The 20,011-nt window shown below is 51.7% G+C and overlaps 1 protein-coding gene across 2 annotated transcripts; it reads left to right on the top strand.

The window, feature by feature from the left end:
• The first annotated feature begins 1,373 nt into the window (after positions 1-1,373).
• Positions 1,374-18,369, top strand: LOC141741462 (interferon-induced very large GTPase 1-like). Of its 2 annotated transcripts, XM_074582212.1 has the most exons (3): positions 1,374-1,530; positions 4,012-4,203; positions 6,230-18,369. In XM_074582212.1, exon 3 carries the CDS (start codon positions 6,232-6,234, stop codon positions 13,522-13,524), a length of 7,293 nt encoding a protein of 2,430 aa, XP_074438313.1. In that variant the 5' UTR covers positions 1,374-1,530; positions 4,012-4,203; positions 6,230-6,231; the 3' UTR covers positions 13,525-18,369. The 2 variants fall into 2 exon arrangements, with proteins under 2 accessions (XP_074438313.1, XP_074438314.1); XM_074582213.1 differs by lacking the exon at positions 4,012-4,203 and having other exon boundaries at positions 1,388-1,530.
• Positions 18,370-20,011: the final 1,642 nt, after the last annotated feature.

The following is a 20,011-nucleotide window of genomic DNA, read 5'->3' as shown; positions in this document are numbered from 1 at the left end:
ACACGTGCACACGGACATGCACACGCACAGACGTGCACGTGCAGGCATGGACATACTGCACGCACACGCACACATATTTGGACACACACGCGTATACACACAGGCGCACGCACGCATATGGACACACACACGCGCAGAGGCATGCACATGCACACACGAGCACATGTGCGCCTGAACACATGTGTATGCGCACACACACATGCATGCACGCAGATGTGCAGCCATGCACACACATGTACACATGCACACACACATGCACACACACATGCACACACACACACCCCAGCACACACGGGGACCTGGACAGGCTGGAGAAGTGGGTCCCTGTGAACCTCATGGGGTCCCACAAGGCCAAGTGCAGGGTCCTGCCCCCGGGTCGGGGCAACCCCCGGTGCCAGCCCAGGCTGGGGATGGAGGGATGGAGAGCAGCCCTGAGAGAAGGGCTTGGGGGTGCCGGGGGGGAGAAACCGGCCATGAGCTGGCACCGTGCGCTGGCAGCCCAGAACCCCCCCGCAGCCTGGGCTGCATCCCCAGCAGCGTGGGCAGCAGGGCGAGGGGGGGATTCTGCCCCTCTGCTGCGCTCGGGGGAGACCCCCCTGCAGTGCTGCCTCCAGCGCTGGGGCCTCGGCACAGGAGAGACACGGAGCTGTTGGAGCGGGGCCAGAGGAGGCCCCGGAGATGCTGGGAGGGCTGGAGCCCCTCTGCTGGGAGGACAGGCTGAGAGAGCTGGGGGGGTTCAGCCTGGAGAAGAGAAGGCTCCGCGGAGACCTTCCAGCCCCTGCCAGTCCCTCAAGGGGCTCCAGGAAAGCTGGGGAGGGACTCTGGAGCAGGGAGGGGAGCCATGGGACGAGGGGGAAGGGTTTTACACTGGAAGAGGGGAGATTTGGATGAGCTATTGGGAAGAAATTCTTTGGTGTGAGGGGGGTGAGCCCCTGGCCCAGGTTGCCCAGAGAAGCTGTGGCTGCCCCATCCCTGGAGGGGTTCAAGGCCAGGTTGGCCGGGGCTTGGAGCAACCTGGGCTGGTGGGAGGTGTCCCTGCCCAGGGCAGGGGGTGGCACTGGGTGGCCTTTAAGGTCCCTTCCCACCCAAACTATTTGTCGAGCTGATGTTTCGGGAGCAGGAGGAGCAGGTCGGGGGAACTCCAGCCCAGACGCCCAAGTGCTGCCCAGCCCCTTTCTCCCCAATGGCTGGCAGCAGCTTTGCCATCTCCCCGCTGACGCTGGTCGGGTGCCCCGGGCACCCCAGTGCCGAGCCCAGCATGGGATTTGGGGAGACGGGGTTGGTTCCTGGGATTGCTGCTGCCATGGGCTGCGTCTGGCCGGGCTCCAGCGCAGGCAGCACCAGCTCAGTTTCACTTTTACTCTGTTACAGGCAACAGCCTGATTTCCTGGAAGGCAGAAACCCTCCTGGCTGCCTGCGAGGAGGAAGCAGCCCCACCTCGGGGGCTGGGAAATAAAGAGAGGGTCTGGGCTGGGCTGAGGCCAGCCTGGGAGCTGCCGAGCGCCGCAGGGACACGGTGGGACCTCGCTGGTGAGCGGGGAGCCGGGGAGCAGCGCAGAGCTGGGGTCTTGTTTGTTTGTCTTCTGCTTCCTATTCCGTGTGTTTTCCCGTCTCCTGAGGGGTGCCGGGGGAGGGGAAAAAGGGGGTTTTAGGGCAGTAGGCGAATGATGTCTGCCCTGAGCGTGGGATGGGGGATGCAGCCTTTGCTCTCCAGCCTTTTTGAGGAAGGCGGCCGGGGGAGCCGTGAGTGCTGGGAGGGTTGAACTGGGAGGGCTGAAGGATGCAGGGGGGGGTGGGGAATGAGGAGGGATCCGGGGGAGATTCAGGGGGATTGGGGGCCGGGCTGATGTCTGCAAAGCCTGGCTTCAAGAGCTGGCAGCGGGGCTGGGTGGGGAGGCACCCCCTGGCTGCCCCCATGGAGCCCGATCCTGGCTGGGAAATGCTGGCCCCAGCCAGGGCTGCTCCTTCCCGGTCCCACGGGGGGGTCAGGATGGATGCGCTCGCCAGAAGCCATTTGCTTCCCTGCTGTGGGGACAGGGGACCGGGCTGGGACGTGTGGGAGGGGAGGTGGGACGGGGCTCCTGTGGCCTCGCAACTGAACGGGATAATGTGGGGAACGTCACGGCTAACAAGCTTTTCCGTGGGGTGCTCTCTGTCAGCATCGCCGGGGGCGCAGAGGCAATGGGTGCGGGGGTGCAAACCCCGGGCTGGCGGCGTGGGCAGCTTGGGTGGTGGTGCTGCCTCTCGCCCCTCTCGTTAGAGAGCGTGGCAGCACTGGGATAACGAGCGGCATTCGTGGGACGTCCCGCTCTGTCCCCAAGCTGAGGGGGAGAGCTTTTCCTTTTCCTTTTCCTTTCTATGGCGCGATGGTGGGATTCACCTCTCCCAGCCTCTCCCGCAGTCCAAACTTCCCCACCCAACGGGCTCAGGTCCCTGGTGACCCCTCCAAGGCACAAGCGTGTCCAGAGCCCAGTTCCCCCAGGGCTGGGTTGGGGAAAACACTCCAGAGGGGGCTGTTCCTGCAGAATGGGGTGCAGGCCATCCCATGGCTGGTCACGGGTGGTGTTCCCCAGCGCTCAGTGCTGGGGCCGGTTCTTTTTAATATCTTTATCAACGATCTGGATGAGGGGGTTGAGTGCACTCTCAGCAAGTTTGCAGAGGACACCACGTTGGGTGGGAGTGTTGATCTCCCTGAGGGTAGGAAGGCTTTGCAGAGGGATCTGGACAGGCTGGATGGATGGGCGGAGGCCAATGGTATGAGGTTCAGCAAGGCCAAGTGCTGGGTCCTGCACTTGGGTCACACCAACCCCATGGACGCTACGGGCTTGGGGAAGAGTGGCTGGAGAGCTGCCCGGCGGAAAAGGACCTGGGGGTGTTGATCGACAGTGGCTGAACATGAGCCAGCAGTGTGCCCAGGTGGCCAAGAAAAACCTTGAGGGTCTGGAGCATGTCCAGAGAGGGGCAACGGAGCTGGTGAGGGGTCTGGAGCACAAGTCTGGTGAGGAGCGGCTGAGGGAGCTGGGGGTGTTCAGCCTGGAGAAGAGGGGGCTGAGGGGAGACCTTCTGGCTCTCTACAGCTCCCTGAAAGGAGGGGGTAGCCAGGGGGGGTCGGGCTCTTCTCCCAAGGAACAGGCCATGGCACAAGAGGAAACGGCCTCAAGTTGCGCCAGGGGAGGTTTAGGATGGATATTGGGAACAATTTCCTCCTGGAAAGGGTTGTGAAGCATTGGAAGAGGCTGCCCAGGGCAGTGGTGGAGTCGCCACCCCTGGAGGGACTGAAAAGCCGGGCAGACGTGGTGCTGAGGGACGTGGGGTAGTGGTGGCCTTGGCAGTGTTGGGTTAACGGTTGGACTCGATGATCTGAAAGGTCTTTTCCAGCGTAGACAATTCTATGATTCTATGGCTCTATGGCTGAGCGTGACTGGAGAGCACAGACTGGACAGCCTGTGTATCTGGGGCTGGGACTTTTCTGCAGGTCTCCAGGCTTTGCTCTCCATCCCTTGGTCTGCTCTCCATCCTTCCATGTCTTCTCCCCTCAAGAAAGCAGGTGTGACCCCCACAGCCTCCCTTGCTGTTGGCTGCAGGGTGGTGGCAGGAGGGTCAGTATTTGAGAGGTCAGCAGGTAGTAGGGCACCGGAGGATCATTTTTAATCAGATTGAGCTTTGACTTCATGTCCAGGCTTGGTGTTCCTCCCCGTGGTGCTGCTGTGGTGTGCAAGTGCTCAGCCCTGTCCTGTGACACTCCTGGGCACCTTTCGCTGTGTGCAGGAGAGACTCTGAAAGCAGATCCCTCCTTTGCAAACTCTCCCTGGACTAACGTACACCACGGGGATGTGGGTTTAAGTCCCAGGGGAAACCGTAGTCTGGTCACCCCCCCAAAAGGGCCCCGATGGGTCTTTGCTGGCTGGACAATCATCACTGGTGGAGGAGGGATGGCCTCCACCACTCCCTGGAATGAATCCTCTGTGTTGATGGGTTGCCATCTCCTGACTGTCTGGTTTTCTCCTTTAGGATTTTGGGCCTTTCCTTCCCATTTTTTTCCTCCTGAATTGTTAAGTTGGGCCCCATCTTCTTCTTAACACCCCATCCTTGCCTACTGGGCCTGCTGTGTGATGCTGTGCTGTCTCAGTTGAGCTGAGGACCTTGGCTGACTGTGATCTCTGGGAAGTCAAGCGTCTGACCAGAAGGAGCATCTGCTGTGAGGTGAGGTGAATCAGACCCCATGTCCATTGAGCATGTCGCCTAAATCGTCACGGACTTTAAAGGAAGAGCTGAGACTAAAGGCTCTGAAAGGGTCCAAAAGCCCAGCCATAAGCACTTGGATCAATACTGGTGTTGGAAAGGCTTAGTAAGAGTTTTGTGTCATGGGTGGGACAAGAGCTGAATGCACAGGAAGGTTTTGTGCACTGAATAAATCTCTTCAGTATCCAACACAATCGAGACAGAGACAATTATCAGGTTTGTATGATAGTGTAAGAAAAAAAAGAAAGTAGAATAGAATCATAGAGTCACAGAGTACTTTGGGTGGGAAGGGACCTTCAAAGGCCATCTAGTCCAATCCCCTCCATGAACAGGGACATCTTCAACTAGCCCAGGTTGCTCAGAGCCCTGTCCAACCCACAGTTTCTCTGGGCAACCTGGGCCAGGGGCTCACCACCCTCACACCAAAGAACTTCTTCCCCCTATCTCATAGAATCATAGTATCATAGAATCATTTGGGTTGGAAAAGACCCTTGGGATCATCGAGTCCAACCATCAACCCCACTCATTCCATCACTAATTACCTGGGAGAAGAGACCAGCACCAACCTCTCTACAATGGCCTTTCAAGTAGTTGTAGAGAGTGATGAGGTCTCCCCTCAGCCTGGGGAGGAAAGCTGGGGAGGGACTCTGGAGCAGGGAGGGGAGCCATGGGACGAGGGGCAACAGTTTTACACTGAAAGAGGGGAGATTTAGATGAGATGGACAACCAGGGGATCAGGCCTAGTCAGCATGGTTTTATGAAAGGCAGGTCCTGCCTGACGAACCTGATCTCCTTCTATGACAAGATGACCCGATTATTGGACGAGGGAAAGGCTGTGGATATTGTCTAGTTAGACTTTCGAAAAGCATTTGACACTGTCCCCCATAGAATTCTCATGGAAAAATTGGCTACTTAGGGCCTGGATGAGCATACGATCTACTGGATCAAGCACTGGCTGGATGGACGGTCCCAAAGAGTGGTGGTCAATGGAGTTAAATCCAGCTGGTGGCCGGTCACAAGTGGTGTCCCTCAGGGCTCGGTGTTGGGACCATTTCTGTTTAACAACTTTATTGATGACCTTGATAAGGACATAGAGTGTATCATCAGTAAGTTCGCAGATGACCCCAAGTTAAGCGGGAGTGTTGATCTGCGTGAGGATAGGGAGGCTCCACAGAGAGACTTGGAGAGGTTGGATCGATGGGCCGACGCTAATGGTATGAGCTTCAACAAGGCCAAGTGCCGGATCCTGCACTTGGGCCACAACAACCCCATGCATCGCTCCAGGCTTGGGGCAGTGTGGCTGGAGAGCTGCCTGGCAGAAAAGGCCCTGGGGGTTCTAATTGACAAGCGGCTGAAGATGAGCGAGCAGCATGCCCAGGTGGCCGAGAAAGCCAATGGCATCCTGGCTTGTGTTAGAAATGGTGTGACCAGCAGAAGGAGGGAGGTGATTGTCCCTCTGTACTCAGCACTGGTGAGGCCACACCTTCGAGGGCAGAGGAGGGCAACGAAGCTGGTGAAGGGCCTGCAGAATAAATCTGATGAGGAGCGATTGAAGGAGCTGGGACTGTTTAGTTTGAGGAAGAGGAGGCTGAGGGGAGACCTCATCACTCTCTACAACTACTTGAAAGGCCATTGTAGAGAGGTTGGTGCCGGTCTCTTCTCCCAGGTAATTAGCGATAGAACAAGAGGGAATGGGTTCAAGCTACAGCAGGGGAGGTTTAGGCTGGACATTAGGAACAAATTCTTCCCAGAAAGAGTGGTCAGACACCGGAATAGGCTGCCCAGGGAGGTGGTGGAGTCACCATCCCTGGATGTGTTTAAGGGTCGTTTAGATGTGGTGTTGGGGGATCTGGTGTAGGGGAGAACTCTGTAGAGTGGGGTTGATGGTTGGGCTCGATGATCCCAAGGGTCTTTTCCAACCTGAATGATTCTATTATTCTATGATTCTATGACATATCTTTAAAAAGTCTGTTTTTCTTTTCCACAGCCATGGGTTCACAGGACGACATAGTAGAGGATGATAAGAAGGCACAACTTGCTAAAAAACTACTGGCAGAAGAATTGGAGAAGGAAGGACTGGATGATGCATACTGGCTCCCCAAACTGACGGAGATACTGGGAGTCAAGTCCAGAGAAGCCCTGAAACATCTGCAATATGAAGACTACCTTAAGCTGGAGTGCAAAGTACAGTACCCCTGGGAAACAAAGGCGCTCCGAAAACTCCTGGGACTAACAGACAACAAAGCAAGTTCTGAGGAGCTGCAGAAGGAATGCTTGGAGATGACAAAAAAGAGACAGGAAACCGCCAAGCTAGTGCTGGAGGAGCTGAAAGAACTGCACAAGAGCCGCAGCCACAGTATGGACGTTACGAGACAGAAAGTGGAGGCTCTGTGGAAAGCCATGGAGATTCCCCAAGAATACTGGGCACCACCGGAGAAGCCATTGGCGAGTCTGCTGGAGGGCATCCAGAAGCAGCTGGAGCAGCAGGAGTCGTCAGTGAGCAGGGGTGAGAACGTCTCTGACATGGAGGTCCTGAGGCGGGCATCGGGGGGACTGGCCCTGCAGGGCATTTACAGAACCAGCAGCGTTGCGGATGCGCTGGCGAAGCGAGACCAGCTCATCAGGGTTCCCGACGGATTCAAGCTTGCTGGTCCGGAGCAAGGGTCGCTGCTTGAGAGGAAGGAGTTCTCCTCCTCTGCCGCAGAAGCCGCTTTCACCAAGTCCATGGAGCAGCTGGGGTTCAGCATCAGTGTTTCTGCCAAAGCCGGGTTCTGGGGGTTTAAGGCTGAACTTGATGTAGATCATAGCAAGTCCTCGCAGTCAGAGGACACCCGCAAGTCCCGCTCTGAGCACAGCTACATTTGCACCACCAAGTACCAGTACATCCCTCTGGCCTCCTGCTACTTCCAAAAGCATCAGCTTTGCCTCTCGGATGTGGCCCTGCGGGAGCTACAAGACATCGAGCACCTTTTGAGCATCACCCAGGAAGCAGACAGGCCCAACATGCTGAAGAGCAGGTGCGCGAGCTTCTTCAGCAGGTTTGGGTCCCACGTGAACCAGGGTCCCCTCCACTTTGGGGGGATTTTCTGGTGGAAGGCATCTACGGAAGGATTCAGAGCTGAGCAGCGGGAAGAGATGAAGCGACTGGCATCTGAAGCACTGAACAGCTACATCGGGGCCAGCTACAGCGGCTTCGTTTTCAGCGGGGGAGTGGGTGTGGACGTTTCAAAATCCAGTTTAGGGGCTTCCATTCAGGGGAGAGATGAAAAGGGTGCCCACACAGCGGTTCAGCTCTACGTGACCAACACAGGGGGCCCACCAGGGACAGATTCTCTTCCTCAGTGGAAAGTGGGGCTTGTAACTAATAATTCAACCTGGTGTGTTATCGACCGAGGCTTTCAGCTGATCCCAGTGTGGGATATAATCCTGTTCAATCACAGCAGTGATTTTAAGTCCGTCTATCAAATAAGCAGCAGCCTCAGGGCTGTGTACGAAGCGCTAACGAATCACAGTGCTGGCACCGTGTTTGGAGAGGAGCTGGTCAGCGCGGTGGAAGAGGCCAGAGCTTTCATGGAGTGCGTGAAGGCCTGGGAGGTGGCGGTGGATGAAAAGAAACTGCTCACGCTGATGGAATTGAAACAGAATCTGAGTGAAAAAACCCAAAACCATAGTGTCTGGATCAATGTATGCCTGTCGGACAAAGCACTGCAGGAGTTCCTGGTGAACACCGTTCTGTTTTACAAGAAGTCACCTCCAGAAAACACCACCTATATCAAGTCTCTGTTGAGGTGCCTCCTGGATCCTCATGTCTATTCTGTCAAGGACTTCCCCAGGTCTTCCTTCATTATGCAATGGATTTTCCATAGCGAGAATGTGCTTCCTGAAACTCCCAATGTTTCTGAGCTTGAAGATCTCACCAAGACACTGGTGCAAATGAAGGATTACATCCAGGAAGTCACCTACGCACCAGAAACGTCTGCATCTGCCATTCATGAAGCAAAGATAAAAGCCACCTTGACTGCAAGCCTAGCGATTTATTCCTTGCTCCAGTGTCTCCAGGAAAGGGCCCAGAAAGACGTGGAACTGTTGGTGCTCTTAATTACGACCAGCATGGGATACCAGGTGGAAAGCAGCACTTTTCAGTACCTCCTTGGATGTCCAGAAATTAACTTCATGATAAATGAAATGCAAATGGGACATAAGGAGTATCTGAATCTGAAGGAGCAAGATGTTTACAGAGCCCAGGCCTTCCTGCTGCTGACGGGTCTAACTGTAACACCTGAACACAAAAAGGTGTCCCCTGAGCAGAAGACTAAGCGTTTAGGTTTCATGGAAGATCAAATGAAAAACTTGTGGTCCACAGAGATAAAAACTCTCCTCGAGAAGCACAGTGCATCCAAAGACTGGGAGATGCTGGACAGTGACTTGCATTCCTTCATCAATGGGCACCTGGATGACACATGTGACGACGTGAAAAAACACAATATAATCAAAGACATAAAAGACACTTTTCAAAGAACAGAGCCTTCCAGTCAGTCCAAATCCAAACCTGATGGCAGCAAATCCAAAGCAAATCAAGCCATTGCAAACCAAGAGTTCCTCCACTTACTTCAGCGCCTTGGACTAGAAAGTCACTATCCAAAAAAGATGGGGACAGAAGATTTCCACATCATATACAAGACATCTTTACATGACAGCCAGCCCAGCAAGGACAATGAACTACCATTTTACTTCTTGCAAAAGCTATTAACTGTGGATTATCGGGTGAGGTACCTGACTTGCAAGGATGAGAGCAACCCAGGACCCACACCCGTGCAGGAACCCTCGGATTCCTTTGATGACTTTTTCACTGATTTGGAGGAAGAAGCCCCTGAATCTGCAGCCGGGGGCAGACGTGTGCACCCCATGGACCTCCAGATGGCAATTTTTCATTGCGCTGATGATTTCATGAGGCAGTACATTTCCACAAAGCTTGCCTTCTGTCAGTTTGCGCTACCTCTGCTGGTACCAAACCCGTGCACTTCACAGATAGAGTTCCCCATCTGGTCCCTCAGCCAAATCAAAAAGAGCTGGAAAGGGGCTGAGAAATCGGGAAAGCAGGCCATAATTAGCAGTTACAAGAACAAGCTCATTTATCAGGCAGAGACACCCATCGTGTCCTTCATACGGATCGGCAGTTCTCCCTCCTCTTCCAAGTCTCAGATCCTGAATGCTCTGCTGAGCAAACAAAAGCATGACACTTTCTTCCACCGACATTGCAAAGGCAGCACCAAAGACTGTTTGCTGATGCAAGGTGTTGTGGAGATCTCCTGGTACTGTCCCCGCGGCAGCGACGATGACAGCTTTGACTGCTGTGTTGCTTTCTGTAACCTGCACGGAGATGCGAGGGATCACGAAGAGCAGCTGCAGTTTCTACAGGAGATATCTGCTGTGAACGTGGCTTTCGTGTCTGAGTCTGATCAGAGTGACAAGAAAGGGATGAAAATTTTACGTGACCTGTGGCAGTCGCAGAGGCCTTTGGTTTGCCTTTTCACTGAAAAAGAGAATGTTGCAGCTGGCCGATCTAGCCAGAACATAAGAATAGGTATAAAGAACAGAAATGAAGCAGAATTAATGGATGAGCTGACAAAAACAATCAGGGATCTCCTGGAAAAGTCTAACATGCTTTTAAGCCTTGAAGCCTGCCTGGACAGAGCTCGCAAGCACGGATTCGTAGTCGATGAAGATACAGACGCGTGTGTGATGGCCAAACAAAAGGCAGAGGCGCTGGTGAAGCTTCTGAAGAAAGAGAAGTTGTTTGAGATCAAATCCCAGCTATTGCCTCTTCAAGGAAAACTGTGGTACATGTGGTGCAAAAAGGACAAAGAACTCACTCGCCTGCAGGAGAAGAGGAACAAGAGCATAGAGCATCATCGGAGCCAAATTGAATTAGAGAAGTCAGCCATAAGAAAAAAGCAGCTGAACAAAGCATTCCCCCTCAATGAGCTGATGAAGTCAGTCCTCAGCTTTCTCCAGTCACAGCCAGCAGATACCAAGAAATACTTCCTGCAGTGGATGAAGGTCTTTATGGATGACCTGTCCTCCGATCGCCTTGACGAACTGAGGAGACAGTATCACCAGTTATGGTCTCAAATCCTGTCCATAAAGAAAAGCAGCGAAAAAACCAATCTGAAACCTATGTTGATGAGCAAGTTAGATGCCCTCTCCAATGAAATCAACGATTCGTCCATTGGCCTCGAGCATATTTTGAGAGAGGTAGGGCAGATTTATGAAGCTCTGGAATCAATGAAATCAAAGGATAAATGTTTTGTCAAACTACCTGAAATTGCGGCTGATCTGATGGTTTCAGGGTATCCCATCGAGCTGATGGATGGTGATGCTTCTTACGTACCATTACGATGGGTCGGGGCAATCTTTGACAAATTAATTGAGAAGCTGGGAGACAAACGAGTATTTGTTCTCTCGGTGCTTGGCATCCAGAGCACAGGGAAGTCAACCCTGTTGAATGCCATGTTTGGTCTTCAGTTTAATGTCAGTGCAGGGAGATGCACCCGGGGAGCGTTTATGCAGCTAATTAAAGTGGATGAGAAGCTGCAACAGGATTTGGACTTTGATTACATGCTTGTTGTTGACACAGAGGGACTTCGTGCCATAGAGTTGGCCAATAAACAGTCCCTTAATCATGACAACGAGCTGGCCACCTTTGTTATTGGCATTGGCAACTTGACTCTGATCAATATCTTTGGGGAAAATCCTTCAGAAATGCAAGATGTCCTTCAGATCGCTGTGCAGGCTTTTCTGAGGATGAAGCAAGTAAATCTTTCCCCAGGCTGCCTGTTCGTACACCAAAATGTGGGAGAAATAACTGCCAAGGAACAGAACATGGAAGGACAAAGACGTCTGCAGGAAAAGCTGGATGAAATGACTGTGACAGCTGCCCAGCAGGAATTCTGTGATGTCTCCTGCTTCAGCGACGTCATCCGCTTTGACGTGAACACCCACATTCATTACTTTGCTCACCTGTGGGAAGGAAACCCCCCAATGGCACCGCCCAACCCCACCTACAGCCAGAATGTCCAGGAATTAAAGAGCAAAATTCTCCAAGCTGCCAAGAAGGAGTCGCAGGGCAGTGTTTTGAGGCTCTCGAGCTTGAAAGTTCGAATTAGTGACCTCTGGAACGCTTTGCTGAATGAAAACTTCATTTTCAGCTTCAAGAATTCAGTGGAGATTGCTGCATACAAGAAACTGGAAACCGCATTTAGTGAGTGGACCTGGCAGCTGAGGAGTCACATCTTAGATTTGCAAATGAAACTGGACAATAAAATTCGGAATGGGGACTTGCAGAGGGTCACCACAGACTACCTCGAAAAACTAGTGCAAGGGACAAGTGATGCCATCACGAAAAACATGGAAAAGTATTTCAGTGAAGACAGAGACTGTGAGATACTGGTCCAGTGGAAAGGCAGCACGGAACTGAAGCTGAAAGAACTAAAAGAGTCTCTTCTTCTTGAAACTAGAAAGAAGTGCGAGAATCTTATCGAGCTAAAGAAGAACCAGTGTAAACTGGATGAAAGGAAGTCAGAATACGAAAACGAGCTCCTGAAAAGGAGCAGGCATTTGGCTCTGACTCTAAAAGGCCAGAGACTAAGTGAAAGAGAACTGAGAAGCAGCTTTATTGCTCTCTGGGCAACCTGGGTCGCTGAAGTCTCCTCTGCAGCTCCCCCTCTGGAACACGTTGATATCGATGTGGAAATAGAAGATGTCCTTCTAGATTACTTTAGGGAGCCTAAATTACATGAACGAATCAGGGCATTTCCCAAACACAAAGTATTTTCTGTTGACTTGGAGAAACATGTCCCTAAGAAAAAACGTTGGGGCTTCTTGACTACGAGTTTTGATGATGCTGATTTGAGCAACATACAGCGCATTACAGACAACATCATTGACTGTGTGAAGGCAAACATTGATAAGAAGGAAAAGGAGAAAAGGGATTACAACCGAAGTTTTATTCATGAAATACTGAAGGAAGTACAGAAAGGTATGAACTCTGTCCCTAACAGTGCAAAATACAGTTTTAATAAAGATTACAGAATAGATTTGTCACTGTATCTGTGCAACATGGCAGCAGAAAGGTTTAAAGCCTTGCACTTAGCATTCAAAAAAGCAAACGATCCAACCATCTACCTGGAGAGCAAGAGAGAAGATTTCTTTAAATGTTTCCAGATATCCTGCCAAGGAGCCACTTCTATCACAACATTCGCTGTTTTCCTGTGTGACAAGATTGCCCCCGCTCTCCAACAGGCAGTCTATGAGAAGACGGCTCTTGCCATAGCTCGGGACATGAAGGGTAAAATCCCAGATTTCAGTGGCAACAGATCCTCTCTGGAAGTCTGCCTACTGAGATACATGGCGGAAGAAGAAAATTTTGAGAATTTCAAGGAGTACCTTAATTGCCCAGGAGACTTTTTACGGAGTTACATAAAGAAACGTGTTGAGACGTACTGCTTAGATAAGAACAGGAGGCTGGAGAAGTTTTTAGACAACTCCCTTAGTCACTGCTATGAAAGCATTCAGTCAGCCGTTTTTGCATCAACCAACATTGTCAAAGACAGGCAAGACAGAAATGACAAAATCTCTCTTTGGCTGGATGAATTTTGCAGCACACTTGGAGAGGTGCTAAGCCTGCCCAGAAGGGAGCTGAAGGGCATTGAGCATCAGGAGATAACAGACATAGAGTTCCTGAATAATGCCATGACAGAAGCGCTGTCTGCCGTGAAGGATCAGCTCAAGGAAGAGCTCACTACTGCTGATATGAGCTCCTTTGAAAGGCAGCCTTACGAAATCCTGGCGGAACAGTTTGCAGGGTGCTGGGAGCAGTGTCCCTTTTGTGGGGCTGTTTGCACAAACACCATGCCGAATCACGACGGAGACCATCAGCTTGTTTTCCACCGTCCGCAAGTTTTGACTGGATACAGGTGGTACAAAACAGACAATCTGGTCATCGATATTTGTTCTAGTAGCGTTGCAAGTGACTGTTTATTCAGGATTGGTGAAGACACATGGATCCCCTACAAGAGATACCGGGACGCAGGATCTCCTTATTCCACTTGGAACATTCCTCCTGATCCGTCCATGCAAGCGTACTGGAAATGGTTTGTGTCTCATTTCAGGACAGAGCTAGAAAGGCGGTACAATGGGAAATTTCAAGGCAAAGGAGAAATACCTGCTTCGTGGCAGATAATTACAAAGCAGGAAGCGCTGGATGAACTGGGGAAGCTTTAGGCCAAGTCAATATGAAGGAAAAACCACAACTGCTTTGTATTTTAGAAGAATATAGAATCACAGAATCTTCATGGTTGGAAAGGACCCTTAAGATCATCAAGTCCAACCAGACAACCTACAATCTCTGCCACTAGAGCATGCCCTGAAGTGCCACATCCAGATGTTCCTTAAATACCTCTAGGGATGGTGGCTCAACCCCCTCCCTGGGCAGGCTGTCCCAGTGCCTGACCACTCTTTCAGTAAAGGAATTCCTCCTGATATCTAACCTAAACCTCCCCTGCCGCAGCTTCAGCCCATTTCCTCTGGTCCTGTCATTATTCCCCTGGGAGAAGAGGCCAACCCCCACCTCTCTGCACCCTCCTTTCAGGGAGTTGTAGAGGGCAATGAGGTCTCCCCTCAGCCTCCTCTTCTCCAGGCTAAACATGCCCAGCTCCCTCAGCCTCTCCTCATATGCCCTGGTCTCCAGACCCCTCACCAGCCTGGTCGCTCTCCTCTGGACACGCTCCAGCACCTCAATGTCCCTCTTGTACAGAGGGGCCCAGACCTGAACACAGCACTCGAGGTGAGGCCTCACCAGTGCCCAGTACAGAGGCACCATCACGTCCCTGCTCCTGCTGGCCACGCTGTTCCTGATACAAGCCAGAATGCTGTTGGCCTTCTTGGCCACCTGGGCACACTGCTGGCTCGTGTTAAGCTGGCTCCACCAGCACCCCCAGGTCCTTTTCTGCTGGGCAGCTTTCCAGCCACTCTGCCCCAAGCCTGTTGCGTTGCTTGGGGTTGTTGTGGCCGACATGCAGGACCCGGCACTTGGCCTTTTTAAACCTCATACAGTTGGCCTTGGCCCATCGATCCAGCCTGTCCAGGGCCCTCTGTAGAGCCTTCCTACCCTCCAGCAGATCAACACTCCCACCTAGTTTGGTGTTGTCTGCAAACTTACTGAGGGTGCACTCAATCCCCTCATTCAGATCATTGAACATAGTAGAAGTCTATCCACAAAATATTGTTGTCACGACTACGACCCCAAGCCGCATGAAGAAAACGATATCTAATTGCTCACAAAGTGGGGTGAAATAAGGCATGCTACTCCTGCCATTGCTCAGAAACTCCTGCCATTGCTCAGAAACTCCCTTGCTTTATGCTGAAGTCAGAATCCTCTTCCCTCCTTGCCGTAAACATTTACCTCTGCTTTGACTTAGAGAAAAAAAAACAGCACAAAAACCCATCCCTGCAGTGAGCAGTCATATGGCCAGGATTAAGACCAAGTGCCAGATGAAGAGCAAAGGCAGCATTAGAAAATACCAGTTTTGTCAGCTGCTGTGAGAAAATAAGTGACACTGGCAAAAAATTAGTTTTCCTGCAGCAGGTACTGTAAGAGATGGACTGTAAATTCCCTGAGGAGGGGCAGAAGGCCCTCCAAGCCTTCAATGGAATGCCTCAAACACTCGCAAGGAAATAAATAATGCAGGCCTGGCCTTCAAAGAACTGATAAGGCTCACGCTTCTGGTGCCTGAAAGTGTGGGAGAACTGCCTGGTGAAGCAGCAAAAACTGCCGACCACCTCACTGGTACAGTCCCAGCTGGTTCCATGTGCTCCAGACCATGGCTCCGTTGCCACCAGCCTGTTTTGACAGCACAAACACTAACATCACACACTGCTGAGGAAGCTGCAAAGACACGTGAGTCTCTGCATCTGTCATACAAAGGCCATGCCACTCCTGTGGTGAGCTCAGTAGTTCTCAGTTCTCAAGGCCATTGTGTCCGATAAGTGACCTTTGCTTCATTATCCGCGCAATCTTTGAAAGGTCATGGAGAACACGAGAGGTGCCTGAGGACTGGAGGAAGGCCAATATCACTCCAGTCTTCAAAAAGGGCAGGAAGGAGGACCCAGGGAACTACAGACCAGTTAGTCTCACCTCCGTCCCTGGGAAGGTAATGGAGCAACTCATTCTGGATGTTGTATCCAAGCATGTTCAGGAGCAGGAAGTTATTGGAAGTGGTCAACATGGATTTACCAAGGGTAAATCATGCTTGACCAATCTCATGGCCTTCTATGATGTTATAACTGGTTGGCTGGACGAGGGCAGAGCAGCAGATGTCATCTACCTTGACTTCAGCGAGGCTTTTGACACTGTCTCTCACAACATCCTCCTTCGGAAACTGAGGAAGTGTGGACTAGACGAGGGGACAGTGAGGTGGATTGAGAGCTGGCTGTGTGACAGGACTCAGAGGGTTGTGATTAATGGAGCAGGGTCGAGTTGGAGGCCTGTAACCAGTGGTGTCCCCCAGGGGTCAATCCTTGGACCAGTATTGTTTAACGAATTCATCAATGACCTGGATGAGGGGACGGAGCGTATGCTCAGCAAGTTCGCTGATGATACCAAACTGGGTGGGGTGGCCGACGCCCCAGAGGGCTGTGCTGCCATCCAGCATGACCTAGACAGGCTGAGGAGCCGGGCAGAGAAGAACCTCATGAGGTTCAACAAGGGCAAGTGTAGGGTCCTGCACCTGGGAAGGAAGAATGTCAGGCACCAGTATAGGTTAGGGGTGGACCTGCTGGAAAGCAGCTCTGAAGAAAAGGATCTAGGGGTCTTGGTAGACAGTAAATTATCCATGAGCCAGCAATGTGCCCTTGTTGCCAAGAAGGCCGACGGAATTCTGGGCTGCATAGGGAAGAGTGTGGCCAGTAGGTCAAGGGAGGTCATTCTCCCCGTCTACTCTGCCCTGGTGAGGCCACAACTGGAGTACTGTGTCCAGTTCTGGGCTCCCCAGTTCAAGAGGGACAGGGAACTACTGGAGAGAGTCCAGCGAAGGGCAACTAAGATGATTGAGGGGTTGGAGCATCTCCCTTATGAGGAAAGGCTGAGAGAGCTGGGACTCTTTAGCCTGGAGAAGAGAAGGCCGAAGGGAGACCTTACTAACATTTACAAGTACCTAAAGGGTGGGTTTAAGGAGGATGGAGCCAGACTCTTTTCAGTGGTTCCCAGTAACAGGATGAGGGGTAACGGGCACAAGCTGGAACATAGCAAGTTCTGATCAAATATGAGAAAAAACTTTATGGCAAGGGTGACAGAGCCCTGGAACAGGCTGCCCAGGGAGGGTGTGGAGTCCCCTTCTCTGGAGACTTTCAAGACCCGCGTGGACGCAGTCCTGAGTGATGTGCTCTGGGCAATCCTGCTCTAGCAGGGGAGTTGGACTGGATGATCTATAGAGGTCCCTTCCAAATCTGAAAAATTCCGTGATTCCGTGATTCCGTGAAATGCATATGAAAGCACATACCCTGCATACGCTAATGAAGATTACAGAGATCATGCTAAACACGTATGACTACGGCACTCCTCTCTCCACCCAAATCATGCTCCATGTCACCTGGGAAAAGGGAGAAACCCGAGCCAAGGCTGTCCTTGGCAAGGGGGGTGGACTGTGCTAATTCAGCAAACGGAAAAGGGGAAAACAAGTGCCCCTGGAGGGGAACAAAGAAGAAACAAAAGAAGAAGATAGTGCCTGGGAATATGCTTCTCAAGAAAGAAGACCGTACCTGGGAAGATTCTTCCCAAGAAAGAAGACTGTACCTGGGAAGATTCTTCCCAAGAAAGAAGACCGTACCTGGGAAGATTCCTCCCAAGAAAGAAGACCGTACCTGGGAAGATTCCTCCCAAGAAAGAAGATTGTGCCTGGGAAGATTCTTCCCAAGAAAGAAGACCGTACCTGGGAAGATTCCTCCCAAGAAAGAAGACTGTACCTGGGAAGATTCTTCCCAAGAAAGAAGACCGTACCTGGGAAGATTTTTCCAAGAAAGAAGATTGTGCCTGGGAAGATTCCCTGAAAAAGATGCTGGAACCAGGACCGGTGATCTCTTTAGCTCTGTCTTTTTCTCGGTCTTTTCCTGTCTCTATCCCTCAGTTTCTCTTTTCTCTTAGAATTGTTAAGTAATGGTTAGAGTTGTTAACTAACGACCTTAAGTACGACCTTAAGTACCGCTTGCCATAGTTGTCCTGTGCCTGCTGTTAGTAACACAACCCATACCTCACCACGTGCCGTCCTTTGTCATACACCTAACCGATTACCGTGGACTTGTTAAGACCTACACTAACCATTTTGGGAAGGAAATAAATGTTTCTATATGGACCTGGAGATTTATCTCACCTTAGTCCGCGCTGTTGGGAATTTGCGAATCTGAAGTCACTTACCCTTTTATGGCCCACTTTCCTGGGAGTGGGACGTGACAGGTACTTGTCACGTTTAAAGACAGGGCTGCGGGATCTGAGAGCAGCTTGACATTGGTGGCGAGCTGTGTTCTTCTGCGTTTCGGGATTATCAGTCCCTTATCAATCCCTTACTGATAAACTGAGCTGGTACTCAGATCAGTAGACAGAAGAGTCTCCGATGTCACCTCCAATGTCATCAGTTATCACAACAGCCTCCACGGATTTAGGATATTCAGTATACTTCACATGTTAGGGTGAGCTGCTCCTACGCAGGTGCCTGGGCCTGGCGAACTTACCTCCAGCTCTTAGCCACGATAGCAACTCCCTTGCCATTTGCTTCGCTGTTGAGCAAAAGCCTTTGTATGACCGATGTGGAGGCTTACGTGTCTTTGCAGCTTCCTCAGCAGTGTGTGATGTTAGTGTTTGTGCTGTCAAGACAGGCTAGTGGCAATGGAGCCATGGTCTGGAGCACACGGGACCAGCTGGGACTGTACCAGCGCGGTGGTTGGTGGTTTTTGCTGCGCAGTTCCTACGACCCCGCTGGAAATCCAAGAACCAAGCCCTCCTGGAGAGTTGCTAAAGTGGTTAGTCAGTATAATCTCTTGTAGTCTTTGCTAATAAACTTGTTGTGTTGGACTGGACTGGTCTCTGTATCCTTTATTTTCAGGTGAGCCACAGTTGTGCGTGACTTCAGCGTCAGTGCTGTGCAGACACGCAGGTGGCAGCTGGGCGATGGTCTGTGGAAGGAGAGTGTCTGCTTCTTTCAGGGTGTCTGGGCAAGGACCTTCAGTGTCTCAAGGGATAATATGAAGGGGAGGAGGCCGTAAAGAACATCATCCAGTGTAACAAATCCGACTGACCGGTGGTAAGGGTCAGTCCCACTCACTGATGAGTGAGAGGGTAGGAAGGTTTATTCCAGCGAGGATATCTGATTGGGGAACTGGTCAACTGGGAAACTAAGGGAAAAAAAGGGGAACCAAACTCAAAATACACCACGACACAGACCTGACAAAACAGACATGGAGATAATGAGAGGAAACAAACCCTGCCGGTGTGAGTGTGTGCTGCAAGGACTAAGTGCCAGTTACTGGTGAGACCTGTGTGTGCATGAGTGGTTTTGGGGCCAGCTACTGGAGTCAGACTGGGAGCGTATGTGCCTCTGGCCCATGGTGTCAGCTACTGGAGTGAGTGGGGTCCCAGTGCAGGCACTGGAGTGAGTGGGGGGGGTCCCAGTGCAGCTACCGGAGTGAGTGGGGTCCCAGTGCAGGCACTGGAGTGAGTGGTGGGGGTCCCAGTGCAGCTACCGGAGTGAGTGGCGGGGGTCTCAGTGCCAGCTACTGGGGTGAGTGGGGGTCTTTAACCTCCAGCCACTGGGGTGGGTAAGGTGGGTGTCCTGTGTTGCGGTTTTGGCCAAATTGGCCAATGGCTGGTGACAGATGCTCTCCCCCCACCTCTGTCACACGGAGAGGAGGAGGAGGAGAGAGAAAGAGATTTATGAGTTTAGAAGAAACTAAACTACTCTAATGAAATATTAATAATAAAATAAAAAGGAAAATAATGAAATAGATACAGTATATACAAAACTGTATCAAGCTCCCAGGATGACGTCAGTCAGGCACTGGGGAAGTCCCAGACTGGACTCAAGCGACAGGTGGGAACTGGGTTCCAGAGCTGTTGTCAGGAATCCATGGAACGGGATCAAAGGCAGATGAACAGACAGGGTTCTTCTCAGGCATGGGCCATCGAAGAAAAGAGATTGATCCTTTGATCCCTCAGCTTTTATACTGAGCATGGGGCAGATGGGATGGAATACCCCTGTTGGTCAGTTTGGGGTCACCTGTCCTGTCCGCTCCTCCCCGCAGGTGGGACCCCTCTACGCTTTTCGGCTTCCCACCTTCCAATGGGGCAAATAACGAAATGAGCTGACCTTGGTTGTTACAGCAATAAGTATAAGGAAGAGCCTCTCTGTATACCATTCCTTGGCACTAATTGTAAACATTACAGCGTGGCTGTTGCGTGAAAGGGGCAAAGCGGTTTTGGCAGAAAATAAACCCCCTTGCGTTCTAACACTCCTCACCGAGGTGGGAGGCCAGGTGCGGCCAGGTTTAAATTCTGAGTGATGCCCAATTCACCACTATCCGTCCAGTCGTGTTTAATGTGTATTAAATATATGTTTAATGTGTATTATGTGGCCCGCACCTCCCCTGAGCTGAGAGACCTCTCAGGGTGACACCGCGGGGCCAGGGCAGGAGAAGACCCTTCTCAAGCAGCAACTGCCGCCCG

Source organism: Larus michahellis, chromosome 3 (assembly GCF_964199755.1).
Source record: "Larus michahellis chromosome 3, bLarMic1.1, whole genome shotgun sequence".
NCBI lineage: Eukaryota > Metazoa > Chordata > Aves > Charadriiformes > Laridae > Larus > Larus michahellis.
The sequence above is the reverse complement of the archived record's forward strand: the minus strand, read 5'-3'. Positions and strand labels throughout refer to the sequence as shown.

Coding starts and splice junctions, on each gene's coding strand:
- LOC141741462 (XM_074582212.1), top strand. CDS start 6,232: ATGGGTTCACAGGACGACATAGTAGAGGATGATAAGAAGGCACAACTT.